At 34.8% G+C, this 26,085-nt stretch overlaps 2 protein-coding genes across 2 annotated transcripts in view; one reads left to right on the top strand and one right to left on the bottom strand.

The window, feature by feature from the left end:
* Smp_158830 (putative transmembrane protein 1/tmem1b) overlaps positions 1 to 3,714 on the top strand; it is a gene marked incomplete at its 3' end in the record, with an annotated part of 39,135 nt that extends 35,421 nt beyond the window's left edge. The window contains exons 16-17 of the mRNA XM_018796497.1: positions 1,517 to 1,904; positions 3,520 to 3,714. Coding sequence (XP_018651633.1) covers positions 1,517 to 1,904; positions 3,520 to 3,714 — 583 coding nt within the window. The remainder of the gene's footprint in view (positions 1 to 1,516; positions 1,905 to 3,519) is intronic.
* Positions 3,715 to 5,568: 1,854 nt separating this feature from the next.
* Positions 5,569 to 24,749, bottom strand: Smp_158840 (hypothetical protein; the record flags this gene model as incomplete). Its single annotated transcript, XM_018796496.1, has 11 exons — positions 5,569 to 5,752; positions 7,592 to 7,690; positions 9,558 to 9,729; positions 11,970 to 12,383; positions 14,326 to 14,591; positions 16,803 to 16,935; positions 19,898 to 20,118; positions 21,822 to 21,878; positions 21,925 to 22,007; positions 22,269 to 22,348; positions 24,671 to 24,749. 11 exons carry the CDS (start codon positions 24,747 to 24,749, stop codon positions 5,569 to 5,571), a joined length of 1,788 nt encoding a protein of 595 aa, XP_018651632.1.
* Positions 24,750 to 26,085: the final 1,336 nt, after the last annotated feature.

Raw genomic sequence — 26,085 nt, 5'->3', positions numbered from 1 at the left:
TAAAACATCTATCAATAATGACAAACCCATACTCCATCAATCAATTTTTACTACTACGAATATTAAATCCATATAATAGTTAACTCACTTGGTAAGTCATAAATAAATGTCAAGCAGCTCAGAAACGTCATACAAGCTCAAGGAATTACGAAAATCCAAGCCGATTTATTGATGTCATTAAGTTAACTGGACCGAAACAATCGTATTTAAACTTGTGACAAAGTAGTTAAGAATCAGATGAATGAATTTCTAAGCGTCTACACCATCTACAGTTCATTCTGATATCCTAGGAACTTCACAATGCATTCTACAACCTTCACTAATTTCTATATGCTCAAGCTAGTATTTTCACTTTTCGACAAACAGATTTTCAAGTATAAACGGAGAATAAGTTGACGACAGTCAATTTTTCTTACGTATTAGTCTAGATAAGTGTTATACATGTTTAAAGGATTTTCATTGTTACATTTCTTTGGGAAAAATGATATTTAGAAGCAACTGTGAAGCTTTATTGAATTCAATCCGTGGGAATTATAAGATAATACAATAGTACTTGAAGGATGTGTACTGCTTTTAAAGTGTGGTATTTATCTTACCCTAAATATGTGTATCAATAGTTTAGTCCTCGTACATATTACGTGCTACGCAATAAACCATCCACAACGCTGAATTATGGTCAGAGTGGATTAGTGTTTCTGGATGTTCTATATTAAAGTGAAACCGTCTGAAAACATTTCAGGAACTATTAATTAATAAGTTATGACATCCAAAAGCTTATCATGATATTTAACCAGAGAATATTAACAATCTGATGCACCGATGCGTATGTAAATGGACGAATTGACAAAGCAAGGTAAACATTCCTACAATTAAAGAGAATTACTACAACCATCATCAAAAAAGTACAGGTATCCATAAACAGTTGTCTACGCAAGTTACTCCTGATCCGTTGGACAAACACTATCAGCAATAACCTACTATGACCGAGAACAAAGCAACTTCCAGTTGAAGTGGATAGGTTAAATTTTGCGGAAACCAACAAACTCTATCACAAGGAAAGCCCCCTACCTTGGAACCGTCAAGGTAAAAAGAAAAGAGGTGGACGGAAGAGGATATTGCGTCGTGAATTGGAAGCAGACACCGAAAGAATGAATAACACTTTGGAATGACTGGAAAAGGAAGTCCAGGACAGAGTTGGTTGGAAATCGCTGTTCGATGGCCTATGCTCCACGAGGGGTAAGAGACGTATGCAACTAAGTTCTACCAAATAGTTCCAATCCAATTGATATACATATTGAATATATTTACCAACACAAACGCTTGATCAGTATTTCTCTTGTCACATGCGTTTCCTAAATTTCTCAGCTCATTATTCTGCCATGACCTACGGTAGTCAGAAAAGACGTTCATTCATTTGTGTCCATTGTTTTTAGGAAGATACAACTTTTAACTATAGAATTCCTAAGTAAAATTAAAACCTTTATGTTGTTCATTTCTGTCCACATTTTGTCTTCAGTGTTATATTCAGTCTAAACATTACTTGTGTGGACAGTGACCCAGATTCAACTATAACACCGGAAGTATACTACAGTCAAAACCTACTTTGCAAATACCCAGTAACATTTGAATTGTCTAACATGCGATTCTATATTTGTGCTTCGAAACTTTACTTATCCAGACGTCTAGCGCTAAGTAGTTCTTTTTCAAATGGTCAACATCAACTTTATAATCGTCAATTGAAATCACGTAGCCATGTCTCAATGGAAGATAATCGTCAAATTGCTGGGGATTTTACTAAAAATGATGTCCATGAAACAGGTTCCACGGATAAATTACATGATACTATCAATGAAAGCATTGAATCTTTAACTGGTGACCTTCTGGACAATAGAATCACTAAGGCTGTATGTTTATCTTTGTTACTGTATTGTTATTGCTTTTCAATTTTCCCATTATCTCTAACTCAGTGCTACCTTATGGTTTGGGCAGTGGGTAGCATCCGAACCTTAATATTTTAGATCACCATATCTGTTGGTCGAAACTTTTTCACAATATCAAAGTTATACATCTTCAAGGCATAGAAATTCTGACTCGAATATATGGCTGATGTCACATTAACTGGGTATTTTTTGTTAACTGGGGTCAATTCTTTTAATAGTCCTATGAATATTTACTTAAGAATATGCAGAAGTCAGAACAATAATCATTCGGAAAGTTTGTATTGTTATTATCCGGTAAAATCGACAAACGCCCAATGAGCAAACACCACCGGAAAGGGAATGAATCCAAAGAAGTGAAAGAATGTGTGTATTTTCTGAATGGTGATTGATAAGTGGGTAAAGTTATCTTTAATTATCTATGTTTACAACGAGAGGATAGACAAAGATTAAAGTGCAGACATATTTTCAATCACATTCAAAACATAGTTATACATAGTGAATCAATTGTCTAAATGACAATAATTAGTTAATAAAAACTATAATAGCTTGTGAATTAAGGCTATATCGAGGCAATACACACAGTATGCACATATGCCAATAAGAGACTGATCAATTGCAGTCCTAAACACCAATGGGAAGAATCAAACAAGTAATACTAAGTGAATATAATAGGCTTTTCTCGTGACCTGGCAAAATAGGTTGTACAAATAAACTGTAATAATAAAGGCTTACTATACTGTATATTTTAATATATATTTAAGAACTTTCGTCTAAATTAGAGCGAATAGTTTCAGTATTTGGGCGCTCAGCTGATGTAAGACATTAAATAGGGATAATATATTTGTAGTATATATATATCCTTGAAAACGCTTGGACCAGATTGCCAGGCAAAACGTTGGATTTACTTCAAATTCATTTGCTGAGATTTTACAAATATATTATTCCTATTTAATATCTGTATATTTTAAGTTTGTTATTTTGGTGAATGTTGATTCATATTCAAATAAGAGAGGATCTTCATATAAATCTTTCTTCTATACTGTCACACACTATAAGGATTTTATTCTGTCAGAAATAGTCATTCATTTAAAAACTTTCATTGTTGATCTAGATAAGATCAATTAATGATTTGAACTATGAAAATTCTACAATCTCCTCATAATCATGTGTACACTAGTGACTAGCTTCAAAGTGTAATTAATAGGGTTTTAGAGTAAGAGTCTGTGACAAATAGAGTTCAATCATGTCAGGTGTCAGATAGTGATTCATCGCAGACAATGGCAGATATCCAGATAATACCGTGGGATGATTGAAGTTAGACATACCCCTGGATGCCGGCTCAGTGGTCTAGGGGTTAATGTTTCTCACATGAAACCAAAAGTTTCAGGTTTGGCTCCTTGTGGGATGCGGATTGCTGAAGAGTCCCATACTACAACGAAACAACTACCCATTGCCTCCTCGTTTTCAGTAGTGATTTAGCCAAGAACAGTCTGTGATTTAGACTATAGAAATTCTAAAATCTGAACAAACTAGCCAATCTAATGAATTCTTTTTCTCTTTATTGTTTTCTATATCATAGTATGTCACTCATTTAACACCATTTTCAATACCTTGGCGTTTCAAATCACTAGAATATAATAATTTTATGAAACTTTGTAAAGAATCACACTGTCAACCAATTGGACGTTTTGAATGTACAATGAATCGAATTGGTAATGTTAAAAAGATTAATCAAGATATAAGAGTAGATTGTGTTATTGGACAACAGATATAAAATATTTGAATAACTGTAGTTTATCATTTCAGCTTGATATTTTTCGTCCTTTTGATATAAATACCTTTTTAAGTACATTCCTATTCAACCATTCAATAATGATCTTGTCAACTTGAGATATCTTACTTCTTATATGATGTGAATAATAATCTTTTCTTTGAAAGAAGAAAATTTTATCTGATTTCAAACTGACTCCCAAATCTATAATTTTTAAACTGTTTACCCATTACTTATGATTGTTCATTGTGATACATATCAATCTATTTCTTTATCTTTAATATTGTGATAAATATTAAACTGTTCAACAGGACTCTTTTTTTGTACACATACACACACACAATTCGAGATATTCTGTGTTCTAATGTAACAACCTCTCTTCATTTTTTTTACAATAAAACAACTATTCTTTTAACAATGTAGTGTTTGCGGCACATGTACTATATTGAATGCAAGTGACTATTTGAGCAGAATTCATGGATTTGACTTACATACAAACATTGTTAGGTGTGTTTGTAAAATGTTAGTTACAAATAGTTTAGTAACTGTTTACTTCTCGCAGAGGAGGTGTTTTTCACACAATTGAGAGGATGAAAAGCGAATGTTCGACACGAAGGGTCCATCTAGGGTTGTTGCAAAACCCTGATTGTAAACCAATGGTGCACATGGGCTCCATGATCCCTAAGGGAACAAATGGCGTATGAACCTATTGTCGGTTACCGGCTATCATGGAATCACATCTCCTTACGTTGCTCCACTGCCTTATGGATCAAACCTTACGGTCGAAGGCTTGGGGTGTGGCTTCCTAAGGAAACCACCTGCTTCCGTATAGGCAAATGATTTGTGTGGCGCATATATATTTGGTGGTTCTCTGTATCAATGCTTATGTGTTTAAATGCTAAACAGATTCGATATATTAAAATACACTAAATGCAACCATTTAGTTCAACAAACGGTCACTTTCATAAAAAATGGGGTTGAAAAGTATAGTAATCCAGACATAATCGTGCTACTACTAAATTTGTGATGTTTTTCTTTCATGTAGAATGAGCATATTACCACAGTAGTTTTGATACTTCACAACAACGGATATAAATTTGTAAATACATTACCGTACAAAATCTTTTGGACTTATGTTTATACATATGCAGTAGGCAATAACGACTAATGAAGCAAGACTATTGAGAAGAAACAAATCAACATCCCATCATTTATAAGTTATATTCTCCACAGATTGAGCTAATTTAGGGCGCTATTAAAAGGCACTAGGGAGCGCTGTACAAGTCTCTTTCTAGCACAGAATTTCTTGTCAGTGTGCACCCACAACTTTACCAGGGTTCGGACTTATGACATAAGGCATACGACTAACCATCGTTAGTTATTTGCATGTCAACGTTTATTAGTACACATTCCACTGGAGAGAAAGCCTAATAATAAAAATCTATGAAATTTAATATGGATGATTGAGAGATATACGTATAAAGAATGTCACTTGAGTGCGTTTCCCATCCTAGATTACACCAGATTTAAATACTGTAAAAGGAAAATATTGCTAAATTTGCCCATTATGAAGAAAACTCACCTTCCTACAATAAATTGTAAACCATAGTTGGATTGTTATTAAAGTGTAGAAATATGTTACTTATAAGCTGGAAAGAAATGAATCTGTTAAGATGTAACAATATCTCCACCTCAAGGTATATATATATAGCTTAAAAGCATACAGTAAAACTATCTTTTATTCCGAAACGATATACTTTTGGTACTCATGAACTCCAAGACGAATAAAACCAGTTTGCTCATGGTTAAATGTGCTGAAGTAAAACAAACAATTTACATATGAAAATATGGTTATTATTAAAATTCTACTGAACCAGTTATCATAGCTACAATATGAGTTTCTATAGGATGACAATAGAGTATAGTCATATTGTATTGTATTTCATTTTCTGAATGTCGAAAATCGTATAATTCCTTGACAAACCATGGAAATGTTGGTGGACCATAAAAAATAAATGTTTGAGGTCCACGAATTTTTCGCCTGCATGCATAGAATAAACATAAAACAATTAGAAGTACTAATTTTTATTGTATTGCATTAATGAACTAAGATATTAGAAGAAATTGAAAAAGCCTTTAATGGCTTTGTAACTACATTGTGGCTTTTCCCTTCCAACTATTTAAGTAGGACTCGGAAAAGTAACTGAGATTTATGACTCGCTAAACAAAAGTAGATCACCTGACAAACCCCAAATTATTCTTAATTTATAAAGGACAGATTTGAAGAACATTCGCTTATTGGTCTACAAAATTTAGTGCTTATGTAATCTCCACTCAGTGTACAGTTGTTTTTGCTATAAAAAAATGGTAAGACAATTAGGAGGATTAAATCATTTGATACGAATATTTCCTTTTGTTCCATGAGATCAGTTGGCTGTTCCACATAGTTGTTGGGTAGATCATGTCACAATTAGTTATCGTATGGGTAAACATGTATCCCCGCTGACCAACCTCTGGTTATTATGAATTGTTGTCTGGCTTTTCAGGAAACTGCAGAGTTCCATTCAGATAAAACACTATTAGTAAAAATAGTCTTGATATACTACCAATCTTCAATCAATGTAATTTGGTTTATACAACCAAGATCAGCAAAAATAAGTACTCAGGAATAAAAATCAATCACTTTGTTCAACCCCCTAAATTATCCATTACCATGCGTCAAAGTAGTCGGTGGATGAGCACATGTAATACATGCACACAACCACCTTAGTTGATATAGATTCACTACGACGTCAATTTATTTGCCATACTTAGTTAGCACTCTGCGTCCAACCTTCGAATTGCTAACTCGATGGTTTCAAAATATAAGAGCAATGTTTAGTAGACACCTATGGTCGAATACCAGTAACGTACGAATATCCTCAGTTTTTAAAGACTATGTCTCACAATTGTAAAGAAGAATCGAGCGAACTGCTGCGTGGCGAACTCGTCCTTTGGTCGGGAAACGGATATTTTACTTACGCTACGAATGAAGATTTGGCAGAAGTTACCCGGGCTTTTTGAATGTGCTAAATTTCATCGGACACAAATCCATCAGGGCTGAGATTTCCGAAATAAATGGCGTGATCAACACACTCAACTACTTCATTCTATATCATAAATTCAGCTGCTGACACAAACTAGTCAGTCCTAAAGCAATATTTTGCGTTTAGATATGGAGGCGCATCCCGTATTTTTATGTAGAATACTCTGGGAACAATAAACCATCTCAATAAATAATACTCCTATGGAAAAAAGATATCAAGACCAGTGCTCGAAGCAACCAAGAGTGAGAATTTGTCACTCAGTGTAGGCATGAGGACTTCATGGATTACAATCACGGACAACTGACACCACTCTTCACGCCTACTGACTAGCATATATTCGCTCACCTTAATGCAAAGTATTTGAAGGAATTCAAACCAACTGTAAGTTAACAGAGGAGGGAAAGTGAGACGCTCTACATCAAAGGTTAGTATTAACTTTTAAAAAAATCAATTAGTTTAACTTATTTTAAGCCTTTTCTTGATCATGTAAATACGATCTTTTTGAATTTTAACTAAAAATGCTATATTTTCAAAGGGAGTATACGTTATTCACAAACCATTGAGATGGTACTGAATTATTGTACTAAACTATGTTAAGATATACCATTAGGCATATTTCATTATTCAAGTTACCGTCCTAACTTTACAATCTAACGACCCTTAAGAGCAGTAAATGTACAGTTTAAACTGAAATACAAAACAACAGTACAAAGAAAAAAAGCATGTGAAGTGATAGTAGTAACGAACAGTAAAATGAATACTGGCGAGCCATAAAAGGAATAGTAAGTACTCACCTTCGAAAGAAGTAATAACGTTCAGTTATTAACAAAATACGAATACGACCATCACCAAACAAGGTACGAAATCGTTCAGCTTCTGAGTCTTCTGTATATCTGATGAAGAGAAATGTAAAAACCCCAAGCAAAGTAATTTGAAGTTACAGCAATGCAAAAGAGACAAATATCATTCACATAGGGTCTGGGCACAGATATGTGCGTTGGCCTGAGTTGCAAAGTGTATTAGGTCTAACCCCAAAAGTACTTTTTCAGTCATCTCACTATACGCGAGCAATGCTTTTAAGGGACCTAAGATCAAATACTAGTAAAGGCCATGTTTCACACCCATAAAGTAGAAAAGAGGGAACTGATGGATAGTATAAAAGCCATTTGGTTGGAAAACTGATATTTTGCCTATACCACAAGTGATACAAATTGTCAAACACCAACTGGGTCTTCTGAATCCGAGCCCAGATTTCGTCAGACACCAATCTACCAGACCTGAGACGTCTAAGGTAAGTGAAGTGGTTAGCTCACTCAGATACTTCAACTAAAATACGAGGTGTACAAACCGAATAAAAATATTTGGCAACATATTAATGCTTGTGCACACTAATATGTTGAACATCACCTTAAAATAACTAAGACTGTTTCACTGATGAGAAAGTCTTCACCTCCTTGAAATGACAGGTTGGTGCTTTGTACTGTTTAGGCTATCAGCTCATTTAACTAGAATGTTCTACTATGTATAACATTTTAAAATAAATCATGATTGATAGGGTAGCTGTGGTGACAGAAATATGTCCACTTAGCTATAAAATAACAAATATACTTAAAAACATGATCTATACATATGCAAGGTATGAGCTTAGGACCACTTACGTATATGTTGTGAATAATCGAACACCTTTATTTCAATGGGATTAGGTTTTACCAACTTATAGAGTTGCTACTGTCATGATGATATGAACTGATGGTTTTGTTTCTAAAATGACCTACATCACTATATACTAATCAAACTTTTACAAGGAGTCCCACAGTTGGACCAAAAGACCGTCCAGTGCTTCCAGGTTTTCAATGGTAGTCTAACGTTGATCGGTTCGTGATCTCAATTAAAACTGAACAATTTCCACAACCTTATACTGATAATAAGTAAACAGACACTTTTCTGCTATACTCTCAGTAATACTTCTAAAACTGGTCAGATGCACGAATAGTTTGATTATTTCTAAGAGTTAACTATTAAGAGTAAATCCAAACAAAGGTCGTACATTTCACTTGAATAGTGTTAATCAAATAACACCCACATACTCTGGGACTTGGTACGTTTATACTTTATCGCAGAGTAAAATGATATTGTCCATTCACTCTCTATAGAACAAGTCTATACTATCACTATACAATTCGGTTTAACGATGTTTATAGTATTTTTAATGGTAAATGATTTAAATGGAAATAGTAATGTGCGACAAGTCTGTCTGATTTCACTGCCGTTTTCAAACAACGGTGAGGTGGTTGAGACCATTTTGTAAGCCTGTTGAGACACAGTAAATATGACGATGATAAGAAACTGACTACCGAGTTGTTCCCCACCTTTTACTTCATTTAATCTTTACAAGCTAAAAAGATAGGGAAAACATCCACTTGAAAATTTATACGGTAAAAAGTGATAAAAGCATGTTTACTGTGTAAAAATAGGATTTAAGACTGCTTCCTACGTCATATCGTAAGGCGATAGTAACTACGTAGATTATTTACCTAGCACAGTACTCAACATTAAGCCACGCTTTTTGTGTGGGGGTTACTGATATTGTAAAGATACCCGAATCAGAGTAAACAGAACAGGGTTTGAACCTTCAGCTAACTGAGGTTGAAAGTCGAATATATTACAGAAAAAATATTCAGCTTACATTTCACCTTAATAGTAAAATAAGATTAGTTAATAACAGGGTAATTAACATTAAATTTTTTTTAAAGAACCTACTCATTAATACAACAAAAATCCAACGATTCAGCAAGTAAAATTTGGCGCAATTCTTCAAGATCGTAGAAATCTGGTACATATATAAGAACACGAGGATCTGAACCTCGACGTAGCCTGGGCAATATTCGTTGTTTAAATGCATTTAATCGGGCTATAGAAACATTACGTCCTGCTGAGTAAAAAATATAATACAGAACAGAGAAATAAAGATGATGTAAATTTATAAACAAAAACAGTCATTAAAACCCAAAGCCTATCATAAAAGTCTTACATTGAACTATATGAGGTGATGTAAAAAAAACCTAACCATGAATATTGTGCACCTAACTGCTCACGTGCTTTTGTCATCTATCAACAAGCTACTGAAAGTGACCAGTAATGAAAGTGATTGATGTGACTAAGAGAAAGAAGAGATGAACCAACACTTAGCTATAATAAATTCACTCATTAAACAATTGAAAAGTGAGAAAAATTGATCACAAGTACAGTTAGAGGTATGTAAGACGTCATCACTTTCCGGTCACCCACATCTTGTAGGAGGCCTGAAAAGAAAACTGGATTCGGTATTTTCTTGGCAACCTGGGGATGTCACCACAGAGCCCAAAAGATAAATACTTGTGACCGGTCAAGCGAAGCTTTTCCAGAGCAATTCTTGATGTGTTAGCCACATACTATTAAGGCTCTATCTCCAGTGACAGAAATTTGTGGGGAAAAGTGAGGTTGGCTATTTTTAAGGTCCACCTTTTCTTACACATTCTATCCGTTGAGTGAAGACAAATTGTTGTAGGTGTTGATTGTGAGGGAAACACCCTACTCCCGTCACACCACTGTACAGCATAACTCCCCACTCGAAACTTAGTTTTGCCATCATAGATCTTACTGCTGCTACCCACTCGACCTCCCCGACATGGTGGAACCCAGTCAGTATAGCTCGTTCGGGTCATGACGATATCCCAATCCGACCACCACGTCAAGATAGTGGCAACAGTTGTAGTAGTACGTCTTACGATAAGTAATCAAAAAAGGATTTCGAAAATTTTAAGTAAAGTATAATGAGAATTGGAGATAAACCCTTTTACTTTGTGCACACGCATTTACACAATTTAGCCCCTGAATGCCCTGATACGGTCGAGGGCGGGGAGAGTCAGCTCGCTTCAAACGCCCTCACATGGCCACGCGTATAGAGCCACTTCCAGGGAAGTATTACTTACCACCTTTTCGTGGCGGTGTTGTTTACGAAATTGAGAGGATGACAAGCGAATGTCAAGTGCTTTGATCGGTTTGACGGACATGAAGGGCTCACCTAGAGTTGGAAAACCCTGATTCCAAACCAGTGATGATGAACATGAGCTCCAGGATTTCAAGGAAACAAATGGCGTATGAACCTATTGATGGTTTGCGGCTATCATGGGACTGCATCTCCTGACTTCGCTCTACTGCCTTGTGGACTAAACCTCAAGGTCAAAGGCTCGGGGTGTGGCTCCCTAAAAAAACCACCTACTTCGGTTTGGGCACTCTGGCAGTATTTCAGCCCTCACACAACAAAAAACGCCTTTCAGAAATGTAAATAAAAATTTAGCTATGACATTTGATATGCTACCCTATCCAGGAATGAAGGTTTTAAGGAAACTAATGAGGCCAGAAAGAGCATCAAAGTCACTCGTCTTATGAATATCATAATAAAAATCAAAAAAACTTCTTATAAACCCTCTAAATAGGACTGTATCTATAATCCTTCACAAAAATAGAGAACTGTCATCAAGAGGTGAGGAAAGAGAAATCAGAAATTCGAGTTTCCATTCCTCTATAAAAATTAACATGTAGGTTTACTAATCGTCTTATGGTACTTTTTATATAGTACTAATTGTAAGCTATTTTTTAATCGATTATTTGTCATCGTATCACTACCGTTCATACTAATTGTAATCAACTAACTATAAGACTGTTACTCAACTTTGTATCAGAAATATTTCAGTTATTTTTTACCTATAAGAGATCTATTAACTATAGTATCATAGTTTATTCATATAAACATGTGAGTAATATAAATAAATAATAATTAAAGGTACTTGTGAGCAATCACTTGGTTTTCTGATGCTCTGATTAGAGGGTATGGGTATGTGGGGATTGGAGTGGTATATCGATCGCGTGAGTGATGAATACGATTAAAAAGAATAATGTGGACCTAGTGGCATAGATGAGAATACATCAATATTCTAGTAAGATTATAGGCTTTTCAAGACAAACTACATTAGTTTGTTTAGTTCAGTCATTTAACTATTAACACCGAAAATGAAACGGTGAGCTGCATCACTTATACGAGACAATAATCCAATCTTATCGGGTTTTTCAATTTTCCGACTGATACTATCAATAGCAAGATGATAAGTAACATTCTAAACAGCAACTTACATAAATATGCGTAATCTGTGAATCTAAGTGTTCTAGTAGATAACAATAATGAATTTGATGAATCTACTTTTGAGGAATTAGAAAGGCAATGAAGAGAATTATCAGCTGTCGTTTTAGGTGACATTTCTATCTCATCGTCTGAATCTGATTGATTATTTTTACTAACCAAGTCTGTACAAGATAATTTAACAGGAATTTGTCCAGGAACTACAAATGAGATTAAATGTAACTTGAAGTTATAATTTGTTAGTGATTTATCTCCTTCCTTTGTAGCACTCATATCTGAATGTTGACGTTTCTGTCCAGTTCGAATAGGTGCTTTCAGTCCAGGAATACGTACCCAACCGGGCAAAAATGTTGGATATAAATCAGGGTAATGTGATAACGGCGGTATATAATTCATGCCTTGAAAATCTAAAATTCAATGATAATAAAAGAAAACCTTTAAAACTGATACAATACGCAAGAATCAATTCTTAATTGACTGGACATTAAGTGTGATCTACAAACTAATCCAATATAACATTTTATCGTGTTTATTCTTGTATTCCGAATCTTGTGGACAAGCATATATCAGACAAAAGAACTATTTCTTGATGCTGTCTCTAATTTCCGATCAATCGGCCAATTTTATCAATTCTCGGCTATTCCATTTTATCTATCAATAAGTGTTCTTCACTTTTCTTCTAACATAAAGGAAAAATCACTTATCAAATTATGATATCTTAATTCGCCCCCAAATGCCCTGGTACGGTCGAGAGTGGGGAGAGTCCGCTCTCCCTCTCCAAATGCTCTCACATGGCCACGCGAATATATAGCCTCTGTCAGGGAAGTCCTACTCACTGCCTTCTCGCACCACGGGTGTTGTTCACGAAACTGAGAGGACGAAAAGCGAGTGTCCGGCGCCTTAACCGGGTTGGTGGACACGGCGACTCCACCTAGGGGAGTTTGAAAACCCTGATTCCAAACCAATGGTGCACATGAGTCCCAGTATCCTAAGGGAACAAATGGAGTATGAACCAATCGTTGGTCACAGGCTACCATGGGACTGCATCTCCTTACGATGCTCCACTGCCTTGTGGATCAGACCTTTAGGTCAAAGGCTCCGGGTGTGGCCCTCTAACAAAACCACGTGCTTCAGTTTGGGCACCCGAGTAGTATCATAACCCTCACACAATTGAATGAAATAACATTTTTTTTGTGGCACATATGTATCTGATGCTCCTTTGTACCAATATTTATGTGCTTAAATAAATAAATAAATATTTTAATTCATAACAATGACGACGGGATGAAATCGATCAATTCACTATGGATACATAGAAATTATTATGAATTCAGTTAATAATACAGTCGTAGATTGAAATGCTTCTACACGACTTAAAAATTTGAAAATCATTCACAAACTATCAATTCAGAATCAAATATAGTTCAGAAGAAGAAATGTATTATCGAGGAAGATTTTACTTCACGAAACAGTCTAATTGCCAAAAATAATGATATAGCAAAATCGGTGGAGAATCTCAAAGTTAATGTTTATCCATATACAGTAATAGTATTACAGTCAAACTTTCCTAGAAGTTCCTTTCCAAACTCAACTCACAACAAAAATACAGATAAGTATGAAAAACCCTATATATATGCAGAAAAGATGTGACGATTCAAAAGAAAGGTCTACAATTTACCTTAAATAATCACATGCAATACATGACACACAGTACATACTCGTACCTTAATTTTAATAGCATTCAAGGGTACTTTTCATAATGTTATGGAGACAAAATATACACATTCAAACACCCAGTCCAACTAAATTAAATTAGAAGCATTTTCTATTTTGAATAACTAACTAAAAGAAAAGAGTAGTGGTAGTTGTGTATGTGGTGAGAACATGATTGACACACTTATTGAATATCTTAACTAGTGAACCATTACTGTTCCCCAACAGTCATTTCTTATTCACACATACATAGTGGAACCATTTTTTTTTAAAAACCAAGCTGTAAATCTGTCAATTATATTTTGGCATACAGTTATACTATTTTATTAAGATCATGGGACAATCTAAGTTAGACAACCATTGAAAATTTGGATGCAGTGAAATGTAATTTCATCATAATATGGAACTAATCAACAGTACCGTCCAGTGCTTTGAGGTTTTCAATAGTTGTCTAACTTAAATCAGTTCAGGAGATCTCAACAAAATCCAATAATCTTCTTAACTCCATACTGATTATTCTGAATATATTCGGAACAGATTTTTGATCAAACTTTAACACATCAATTTTTATGATGATCTGTCACTTTGTAATGAAAATTTACCGATTAAAATTTTCTCTCTGTTAAATAAACTCACTTTCACATTCACCTGATAATAATGTAATCAAAAAATTTGATACAGCAGAGAATAGTAAAGTTTGACGATAACGTCTACCATAACCAGCTAAATAACATAATCGAATACGTGCAGCTGATGCAAATACAGGAACAGTTGGACGTTGATTAAGTAAAGAGACAATTTGTTGTACAGTAGCCCAATTTTGCATTAATAACATTTCACCTTGATCGATAATCAATAATTCAATAGATGCTATGATATATTGAACATCAGCTTCTTTCTCTCTAATATTATGGAATATGTGTAGATTAGTAAACATGAAAACAAGAAAACGATAACAAATGAAAAGCTTCTTGCTGAAACTATAACTGAGTAATATACTGTTAAAGAAGTTAACGAGTTCTAGGTAGTGACAAGGTTCATAAAATATGATAAATACCTATGACTACAACAATTGAATTACTCAGGAAATGGTTGTGAATGCAAAAGGTGTACGGGAAAATCAATCTAACTCAATGATCAGTTATACCGTTGTCAATTGAAGCTAGACCACCATGGAAAACCTGGAAGCACTGGACGGCCGTTTCGTCCTACTATGGGACTCCTGGAGTTCTAGTGGGAAGCAGTGACCAGTGGAGTTCAACCACGTCTGTTGTGAGATAACAACTCACTGAAGACAATTGGTGAACGGTCGCTCAAACTTCGTGGATTGGTTGAAGTTAGACATTAACAGCGTTGGATGCCGGCCGGCTCGGTAGTCCATCGGTTAAGTGCTCTGGCGCGAGACTGGTAGGTCCCGGGTTCGAATCTCGCGAGGCGGGATCGTGGACGCGCACTGCTGAGGAGTCCCATAGTATGACGAAACGGCCGTCCAGTGCTTCCAGGTTTTCCATGGTGGTCTAGCTTCAACTGACTCATGATTTCAACTATGAAAATACTGAAATCTTCACAAAACCCCTTCTGATTATACCGCTGTACTGCAAACTGTAGAGCGAATTTGCTATGTACAGAAAGGATGATATTGTTCAAGTTTTTAGATAAGCATAGAAATTTAATAGACTTGAAATTGTATCTCAATATTTGAGCATTCTCATGTGTTTATTGAGTTAGATTCATACAAAACAAGTTAAAAAAAGCGATCACCACGTGATATGAGACAAAACTAAAATCAATACCATTTATAAAAAATGCTACAATAGTTTTAAATCCTCCACTCAGGATCACGTTACCATTTGCTTAGTAACCGCCTTTCGAACAGTATCAAGTGGTTCTGATCGCATCGCTGAAACTAGATTTATATAGAAATAAACCATAACTAGTGTAAAGGACTAAAGTCAGTTCATTTAATCTAGGTCTAGTCCCTTACAAAATTTTCATACTTCATTGAAACAACAGCACAAAATATTCTTATTTTGAAGATACATGATCAGTATTTTAGTTACCTGTTAGTAGTTTTACTAACATCAGATAACCATGTCACCACAAGTAATTCAAATAAACTGGAGTAATTGAAAGTGCTTAGATTCAGCTCCTGCTGTCATACCAGACACTACATTCCTTGTTTAGAGATTGTGAAACGATCTGCAGAAGAAACTAACAGACACTGCTGTACTCCCTATCCACTAGAATGAACTGATCATAAAGCGCTTGTAAATACCTAACGTTTATAGACAGGATCCTCTATAGATACTTTAGGAAGAGCGGTATTTATATGTGCACGTATACCACCGGGAGCTGACTGGATTATAATTTCATTAATTCAAGTACAGGGACAAAGAACACACGCTAGACAGTATTTTGGTGATGAGTATGCTGTATATTCATAATATATAGTTTTTTGTGTTTGACCTGACATCGTGAACAGAAATTAATTATGTCAATAAGGTATTATCACAGTTTCTTTCAATTTATACACCATTCAATAATGTCACTTTTTCCCTCCATATTTAATCTTGATTTTAATCGAATTAACTAGTCTAAAAATGAATAGACAACTGTGAGTGAGGATTCAAATCAACTGATATGAATTAGACTTCAGGAACAAGCATTTATGAAACCTCATCTTGTTACCATGATTTCTAGTGACTAACATGAAGAATATATTATTTAACATTTTCATGATTCTTAAAGACCAGATAATAATCGAGATCAAAAGCTCTCATCTCATTAAGAATCCAAACGATAATATAGTATAGTACAAAGCAAACATTGACAACTATTTCACAAAAGTCTGGAGTGGTGGAAAACATTGATATGTTTTGAAGCTGTTGCGTTCTCTAATCAATGTAGCAAAAATTTGAACTTTTTATTGTATTTATAGGTATCATCAGAACATATTTAAGAAAGATATTGGAAGTATACTGAATAGTCTAATTAATTAAAAGATAAGTTACATAGGTGCTTGAGATACAGCAAGCACTATACCACACACACAAACACACAAAATAAGCCATTAAAGGATAACATAAACCAATACAATAGAAAAAAATCCTTACACTTCATCATCGATAACAGCTTTAATTCCCAAAGGAGATGCTAGAATTAAATCGGAATCACGGAATGCAGAATACAATTTTACAGACTTTTTAGAAAATGCCATACCAATACGAAAATTGTCATTGGAATTACCTAGTAAATTATTTGAGAAAAAAATGTATGTGTAAATTTAACAATAATAAAAAAGCTGTGGTTGTTTTACACGAGGTGAAATAGTCAAAAGTTACTTAACTACAATGAGAAGTATTCACTGGATGAAAACTTGCGAATTCACTTCCGCTTACATTATTTATACACCTGACAACTTTTACGGTAGTAGTGTCATGGACGAAGTCTTGGGTAGTAAATCAATTAACTGTATTATGCAAAACAACAATGAAATGAATAAAGGCGGCCTGCTTGAACATCTGGGCTACCTGTTCCTGTCATCTAGATATTTCAACAACTTATCTAATTTTGTTTGTTTTAATACATCATTATGGCTATTAATCGCATAACTTATTCGGGTGCGTTTCTGAAAAGTGTACAAATTTTCATTGTACAAGTTACAAAGGCCCAATCAGAGATATGGTGGCTGCTGGCGATATACAGCGGAAATAATGTACATTATTTAGATGGCGATTGACTGGACTGCTAACTTCTAACTGGCGATCACTCAATATTTATCGTCAGGATCGACCAAGAAGTAAGAAACGGAAACTTGTTGAAATACATTGTGTTGAGAATTCTATATTGCACCAAAAATATAACATTGAATAAAGCTGATGATAATAAAACCACACACTTGGTAAAATATGTAAACAATACACCAAATACATTATTTTCCTTGAGTTATCCTTTGCAACTCTATCGCTCTTTCATTCCTATTGTTATTTAGATTGCTTTCCGCTTCTCTTTCTGTTCTCTTTATTTTCCTATTCTGTCCATAAGAATTCTATTTTCAATTCCTGTTACATACTACTTAAAACTCTCCATACAAGTAGTACAAACCACGGTAGGATTATCCCATTACGTAAAACATTGCCCAATGTTACTGTACAATATCCATGGATAAACATAGTGCAATGTAACATAGATGTTAATTTTACAAAATGTTTTATATGATTCAGTCGGAAATATTAAAATCCCATATCCACATAATATGAAATTCGGCTGACGATGAAACAGAACATTCAGGTGATGATAATTTGCTTCAAAAACTTTTCAAATATTTAAAGCGATTACTCACTTAGCAATGTGTAACAATGAGCGACTATTTATGCAGAATTTAGTCAAAGGTACAACAGCTTGTATTGCTACTCGCCCCGTGTATTAAGTAGTAGTGCAAACAGGAAAAGGTAGCTGAAAGTTGTACTTAATATGATGAGAAGGTACCACATGTACGATACATTTTAAAGAGTAGATTTACCTAAGGCTTTTAGATGGCAAATTTTTGTGAGATCTGATATGCAAGGGATATTCGTCAACTTAACACGTTTGTATAGCAGAATTGCCTGTTTTCAATCTACATGAGATGGAAAATATTTACAATTTAGACTGTGGGTATGCTTGCACAATTATCTACATGTATTTAATTGACTTCAGGTCCTTAAGGGAAAGTCAACATTCTAAAAACCCAACCTTAAATTACTGCTACTCCCATTATTCGCCTTACACCCAATGACACAGTCTAATAGGCAAAACGCCTAGTTATAGCATCCGTAACATGTTAACATTAGTGAATCGGTTTTATTCGAAATCTTCTCTCTATGAGAACTACTTTACCAACAAATTTTCGAAACCATGGAACAATTCGCCGTAACCTGTTCATAAAATAAAATCAATCCCATTATTTTTTCAATATATTGATATTTACATTTCTGACATTGACTTAAGTGTGTTTACATCATGAAACATGTCATATTCCACTAGTGAAATTATACGAACATTAGATGTTCAATCATTATTATTACAAAGTCCATTCATAAAATTTCTACTTCTGTTGATATTTTACACTTCGTCCCTGGCAAACTTAACTAATTAAAATAATATTTATGCCAAACAGTAGATCATAAAACAACTAGGAACATGTGTAACGATAGAGCTATCATAGCAATGATTCCTGTTGTTGTCCTGTACTTTCTGTCTCCGTTTTATTTTCTCTAATTATAGATGATTATAACTGCTCTGTAATGGTACTGAAAATGACCTTGGATACACTATTTATATAACAATGAAATGTCCTAGTCTTACAAAGAATTAATATGTTAGTAGGTCATAGATAGGAGTGATGCATGTTCCATGCAGGATGATGTTGGAGCATGCTAACTGACCCACGTTTAGGTAATCAGCGCTAGAACATGGGTGAAGACTCCAGTATATTCTTATGTACAAATTATAAATCTAAAGACTGTTTTCGTGCTGTGATTGCTACTCCCATTCAACTTTGTTCATTTGGAATGTAATTCCATTCCTGATCAACCGTGTTCTGATGTAGGTACTAGTTGAGTGATTTCCTAAAAATACTAGGTAATAAGAGTAGCTGGATCGTTTAACGAAAGAATTAACGTAATAATTCCCAAATAATGCCTCACATTGTTGTAGTCCATGTAAAAAATGTACTTCCCAGACAATTGTTGAACCATAACACTTCAAATAACCTAAAATCATATATCTGTATTTTACATGGAGCATTACTACTTGGATCGACCTAAACACGCCTGTAGTTTGGTATGCATCCTGCAAACATTTTCAGAACATATAATTGTTTTTTTTGATTGATTATTTGATCTGTTTGATGAACATAGGTGAAGCTTAACTTTAAAATGTTTATCCGGTACTACAAAGCATCTGTAATGAAACAGACTTATTTATTCGAATGTAGTTTTCAAAGTGCCGTAAAGTCATAAGATAACATCAAATTTAGGAAGAACTTGGGAGTGTTCTTATTTCAAATTTGGTCAATGATCAACACTGTCTAAAACACACTCAAAATATAACTGAGTCACAAATAGATACTTAAATGATTAGGCTAAAGGTAAATCATCATTTTCCAATTCCATTCGAGTGCTGATAGCTTTATATTTACGAAAATTATTCAACAGAAACTTGCCACTGAACCATTCTTCATAATCTTTAGGTTTTCTTCCCTTTTTCTTCTCTTTGTCGGTATCTCCAGGTTGTGGACCGAAATCCCGTTCAAAACGACGTCGGTGACTTACTGTGGAGCCTTTAGGCATTAAATGGAGAAATGTATGAACTATTCTCCTGGCCGCTTCTTTAGTTGGTGCTAAAATAAGAGTACGTGCCCGGTGAAAGCCCTGGTCTCGTAAAGAACTAGAAATAGGTTTATTTTAAATGGAACAGAAAAAAACTAAGAGGAATGATAAATAAAAACCACTGGATATTTAATATGCAACAAAGAATTAAGAATAAAGTAGTCTTACGTAGAGTAATTTACATTAATAGAGGTCATACTCTTCTAAGTTATTGTTCTGCGTTTTGATGCGCACGGCAAATTATGATTTAGTTCATTTACACTCACTTTGATTGCTTAGAACAATCACCATAATGTTTGAAATCAAGATGTGTGAATTTCATAAAACATTTCAATTCACATTGATTAATCAGATAGAAATATAACAGGTTCATTATGCTTTCCCTTACAGTATTAATGATAAACATATCTTTTAAGCAGCCCTGGAATACCTCAAAAGTAGGCAAGATTTTAGTACTTCAGGATTGACCATCAGATAATATAATAAACAACCGATTAAATATATCCGGGTATTTGTAAAGGAATGAGTTATGTTGGAATACAAAAAACAACACAATATAGTCTAATTGGTCTTCACTGTCCATCATTACAAAATGCTGACTACGCAATCATTTATTTCTAACTGTAACGTCCATAGAACGAACATCCGATGGTAGCTTCAGTCTTGACGTGGTGGTCGAACTTAACTATCGTGATGATTCAACCGAGCTATATTGGCTGGACCGCATGTTCTTTTAGGTCCTATCATGCCAGCCAGGCTGGTTGGAGAACGGTAAGACTGAAAGCAGCAACTTAGGGTCCGACTGTAGAGAGGTGTGACAGCAATAAGGTGTTTCCTTTGGACAACCAGCATCCGCAGCGATGATGCCTTCTCACAACGGAGGGGAGGGACTAGAAAAGGTCGACCCTGAAGATGTCACACTTTACCCCACAGATTTTCGTCTTCGGCAGTAAGGCATTTCGAAGTGCGGAGCGAACATATCGAAAACTTCTCATAAAAAGACTGTGTCCGACCGGCCTTAAGCAGTTGTCTCTCATGCTTTGCGGTCACGCTCCCAAGTCAATAAGATCACCACCAACTCCACTTTCTTCTCCGAACCCTCAAGAAAAAAAATATCCTTCCACGGTGGGGGCGACCGGGAAATGACAACGGCTCTCATACCTCTACAGCACCTGAGATCATTTTGTTGACAATCAAAGCCCTTCCTCACCTCGGGTAGCTATGACTAGAGCTATTTGAGGGGTTACTACGTTGATAATTATTTGCCGCCTCCCAGGAACTGTGCCTAGTTTATGAACTAACTATGTAGGATTAAATAATACTATGTTTGGTCGTTATATGTTTATGCACTAAAGCTAAATGAGGTTCTAAATTTTCTGGAATTAAGTAACATGAAACGGTAAAATATCTGGCACAAACAATCAGTGGGATATCCGTAGCTCGGTCATTCCCAACAGCTGTGACGAACAATCAGAACTTTGCGATTGCTTCCTAAATAATTGTACTACTCATTCTCTCCATTGCTACACTCTCCCGTTTTATTTTCGTAATATTATACTTGTTTGTGAGATATATATCCTGGCACATATGTTGCCCTAAGTGACAAAATGAACAGAATTAATTCACTCATCTCACATAATGCACAAAAATAGACCGTATATGAATGTGCATATAAAGATTATATGAATACAAAGTAATTGGATTTTAAATTTATACACAAAGGTATATATTTTATGAGCTACAAGTAGATGGATAACTCACTCAGATGCACCGAATTGTTTTTCTTTTTCATTATTCTTTGATACAAGCGTTTGACACCTATATTGACGAATATTTTCCAGTTCTACCCAGAAGAATGACTTACCTAAGTGAATGATTTAATGCATGAGAACAGTACAACAGACGTATTGACTCGTTTTCAGGTGTACGATGGCAATAAAATACATCCTAGATTTATAAATAGAATAGACTTCTTGTAGAAGAGATAACCACCTCATAATTTGTTATCATCTTGTATAAAATAAAATCCTCTGCTTTGATATCTGGTTCGATTGGCTAAAATTAATCAGTAACTGTTATACACATTATTAAGCTTACTAACATTCTTTGTATTGAGAAACGGAAACATTTTACGATCAGCACTTGATCTATACCATCCTATATGCGGATTCTGAAAAACGTATTGCCTTCATTTGATTATTTACTTACTACTGCGACAGTTACTTCTGGACACCGTTGATCTTTTACTTGTTCATAAGGTATAGAAAAATGACGCAAAAAGGAAGATGCTAGTTTACATGAAAGGTTAAAAACCTTAATGACTAACCATTTAGTGGATTATTAACTGTTTCTTCCATATTATGTTAGAGATTATCACGGTCATAAAGATATCAGAGCCTTTAAATGAAGAGTATCAATCAAATTAATAATTCAACCACGATGAAAACTAAATTAGCTATTTCATCCCAAAATATAGAAGATGAAGATAATCAGTGAAAAGTTTTAGTAAGACATTGGTTACAAGTGAAGTCACGTCCCAGTACTTTTAACGGTTAACAATAAGATTTATTTCAACGAACAGAACTACCCAAATACAATACGAGCCTGTGATTGTTGTCATACACTTCTAAATGCTCAACTTTGTAAATCTATATTACAAAACAAGCTACAAATATACACATAATCGGTGACCAATTACTGGCTTTTTATTCTTCCAAAGAAGGTATATAAAATAGACCAATACACGCACCAAACAATGAAAGATATTTTAGTGATGAAACAGTATAGAGAGAGCATTACAAAGAGGTATAAGAAGTGAGGGAAGATATATTTCAAACTGAAAAACAACAGAAACTGGTTTCGTTTCTTTTAAAGTGACATCATAGTGTCCATAAAATACAAGACCATAGCAGAATAGTAACTACATTCCTTCTGACCCATACCTCATAAAGTTTTAAGTACATTAAGTCACCACAACTATTAACAACAATCTACCTGTTTGAGCTCATTAATAAAAACATTTTATTGTGCGAAAACTCGGGAATCGACAGTCAATTAAGCACTTCCAACAGCTATCGAGTTTGTCACTAATTATTAAACCTCTTCCTTATCCAAACTATTCTTTCATAATCTTTGTATCAAATCTCTTTTAGCTTAAATCTCTTCCATACTTGCAATGGGAACACGCGAATCGAGATTATAGTATTGAAGTCAACTACGACAAAACATTGTTATAAAGCCTTGATCCCGAGGTAGATTTACACGTATTCGGCAGAACTTATACAGCTGCGGTTAAATAATATAAATCCCATAATTAGCTGAAACTAATCTCAAATTCTCACCCTTGGAAACGATTGGCAGTTCTAAAAAGTGCGTTGGAATTTATGACTGAACACAAAACTGAAAAAGTATGTCGACTTTTTTCTTATCAGAAATCACGGATGTAAATTCTTAAGTTTCTGTGATAAATCTCCACTTATAATTAAGCATCAATCTGAGCGTCGAAGACCAATAAGCGTCATAGCATGTTAAAATGATGACAGTTATATTAGGTCAGAAATCAATCGTCCTAAGGCATTGACCACTTTGAAGTCAACCAAGTCAACTAATATTTGCGTTATGCACTATACGAACACGCAGACTTAGTGGGAATAATGATTAACCTTGGTTTTGAATAAAGCATACAAGCTAGTTATTATAGATGGAACATCCAAATGAAGTTCCCTCACTTCCAGAACTTAGGTAGACTAATCACTAATCGATAAGACTAAGATTTATGTACGACCTTTGAACTAATCTAAAGTGACTTCGAGAAGTGTCAGTTAATCAGTAAACAGTTAGTATAGAGTAAAAAATATAAATTATACAAAACCAAAGATTACTAGCTAACAGTAGGCTAGTATTTTTCATAATCTTAGAGCTCAGAAAATGGTACACATCTGTCGAACCAAATTACGCAATGATGCGGAGAAGGCTAACAATTCATGATAGCTGTTGTTTTGAATTATATACCAAACATAATACCAACACTAAACCAATATTTCGGAAAATCTAGTTTCCATATATGCTAGACAACCTGAGAAGTCCAAACTTGCATTGAACAAATCAAATACAAACTACAATTAGGCAATTAAATATAGATATAATGTACTGCTGATGAAAATGAGTATGTGAAAAACAACTCCTAACACACGAGGTTTAGTAGCGCATAAGTCTAATATTGCGCAACTTCGGAATCCGTAAAAACGAATTTCCTGGTGTTATTCCTTGAAACTATTGCTCTTTCTAACTAGAGAGGGTTGATATCACTTGTCTGACCAGAGCTTCCCACAGTGCAGCGACAGGATCCAGTATCCTGTGAATCCGATATTTTCATAACAAACTAATACAAACCAGCCTACTTCCGTGAGATTTCTACTTTGTGTTACTGTGTTGTGAACGAAAAAATTCCCGAGATAAATAGTTTTATAAATCTTTAAGATTGATATTGACAATAGCAGTTTTGCTGCTGTAGAGCCTGAATAGAAAAAGTTCTCGTACTCGTTACCCCTTAAACAGCTAATTAATTTAAATAACATATACCCTGATACATCGGCCTTTATTCAACATACATTGACATCCTTCCATTATGGACTTCTGCTTTGGTTTTTCAGCTAGTAGAGCTGTCACACATCGAATACCCGCGATCATCTTCAAGTTTGTAAATCTTGGACTTCAGTGATTTCATCTGCATCAGGTTCGTAAGTTTTCTAGAACCATCAGATATCACATTTTTGGAAGAGAGATCTGTTGGTTCAAATGTAAAAATGACTAAACCTGAGTGCAAAGGAGCAAAGAGAAGACAGTGGTCAGAAGTAAACTATCTAACAACGTACATTAACAAACAATTGGAATATCAGATAAACGGAGATATCAAGTGTTGAAGTCGGTGGAGAAATACCAACGACAATGACATTTTAATTGATGATAATTCTAATCACGTATCAGACACAGCTATTCCGAGCGAAAAACGGTAAGATATGGGGAACGACGTCTCCTGACAGCAAATAGTGAGTATCTTGTGTAGACAATTATTTGTAAATATGTGTACATTTTTGATGGCGGTTGTGGTAGTCCTCCAAATTTCAACTCCTTAAGGTAGAACTGTCTTGGCTTTTGTATTGGAGATTCTCGCTTTGATATTGGTTGACAATTGCTTTGATCCCCGCATGTTGTTCAACTGTATGAATGCTGTTCTTGCTTTGTTGACCCTTACCCTTATGTCTGTACCAAGTCCTATTGCTTCTCAATGATGTTGTCTAAGCATGTGAAAGTTTCAACTTCTTTCAGAGTTTCTCCATCAAATGTGTTTGATTTGGAAGTGAACTCCTCGTTGTCATTTAAAATTCTGAGTGGTGGCTCAAAATCTCGTCTTATCATAAGTTTTGTGTGAATTGGAAGTAATATAGCAAAATAGTAATAATATAAGTAAATGAAGGACTTCGATAACACTCGACCAAGAACTCAAATTCCAGGTACGTGGTATGAAATTGTATTGTATCATCATGATAAGTTCAAGCGCAACATAGAATACTGAACTGTACTGTGTGTTAATTATCCACCATATCTGATACACATTGATCGTCTGTTTATGTACCTGTAGTGTTGTCTTGGTCTACTTCAATTCCGCTAGCTCTTCTCAATTGTTTACCATACTGTTTTCATATTCTTCATCGATCTGGAAAACAGAATTGTCTAAAAAGTCATTGACAAGGAAGTCATTGGAATCGGAGTTAGAACTATCTATCTGAAGTACATAGTCATTTACAGAATTGGGACCAGTTAGAGAATGATCACAGCTATAACTGGAATTACCTACTTCATTCATCTTTGCTTGGTTTATATGTCTGCTGTAAACTGAATGGTTATTTAGATCAAGAATTTTTACCATCCAACTAAACATTCTATGAATTATAACCCCCGTAGATGGCCGACAGTCATTACTCCTCGTAGAGCTGTAACTCAAGTAAAACACGGAGATAACACT

The sequence above is a fragment of the Schistosoma mansoni genome, chromosome 4 (genome assembly GCF_000237925.1).
Source record: "Schistosoma mansoni strain Puerto Rico chromosome 4, complete genome".
Lineage (NCBI taxonomy): Eukaryota > Metazoa > Platyhelminthes > Trematoda > Strigeidida > Schistosomatidae > Schistosoma > Schistosoma mansoni.
This window is presented reverse-complemented; position numbering and strand designations above follow the sequence as displayed.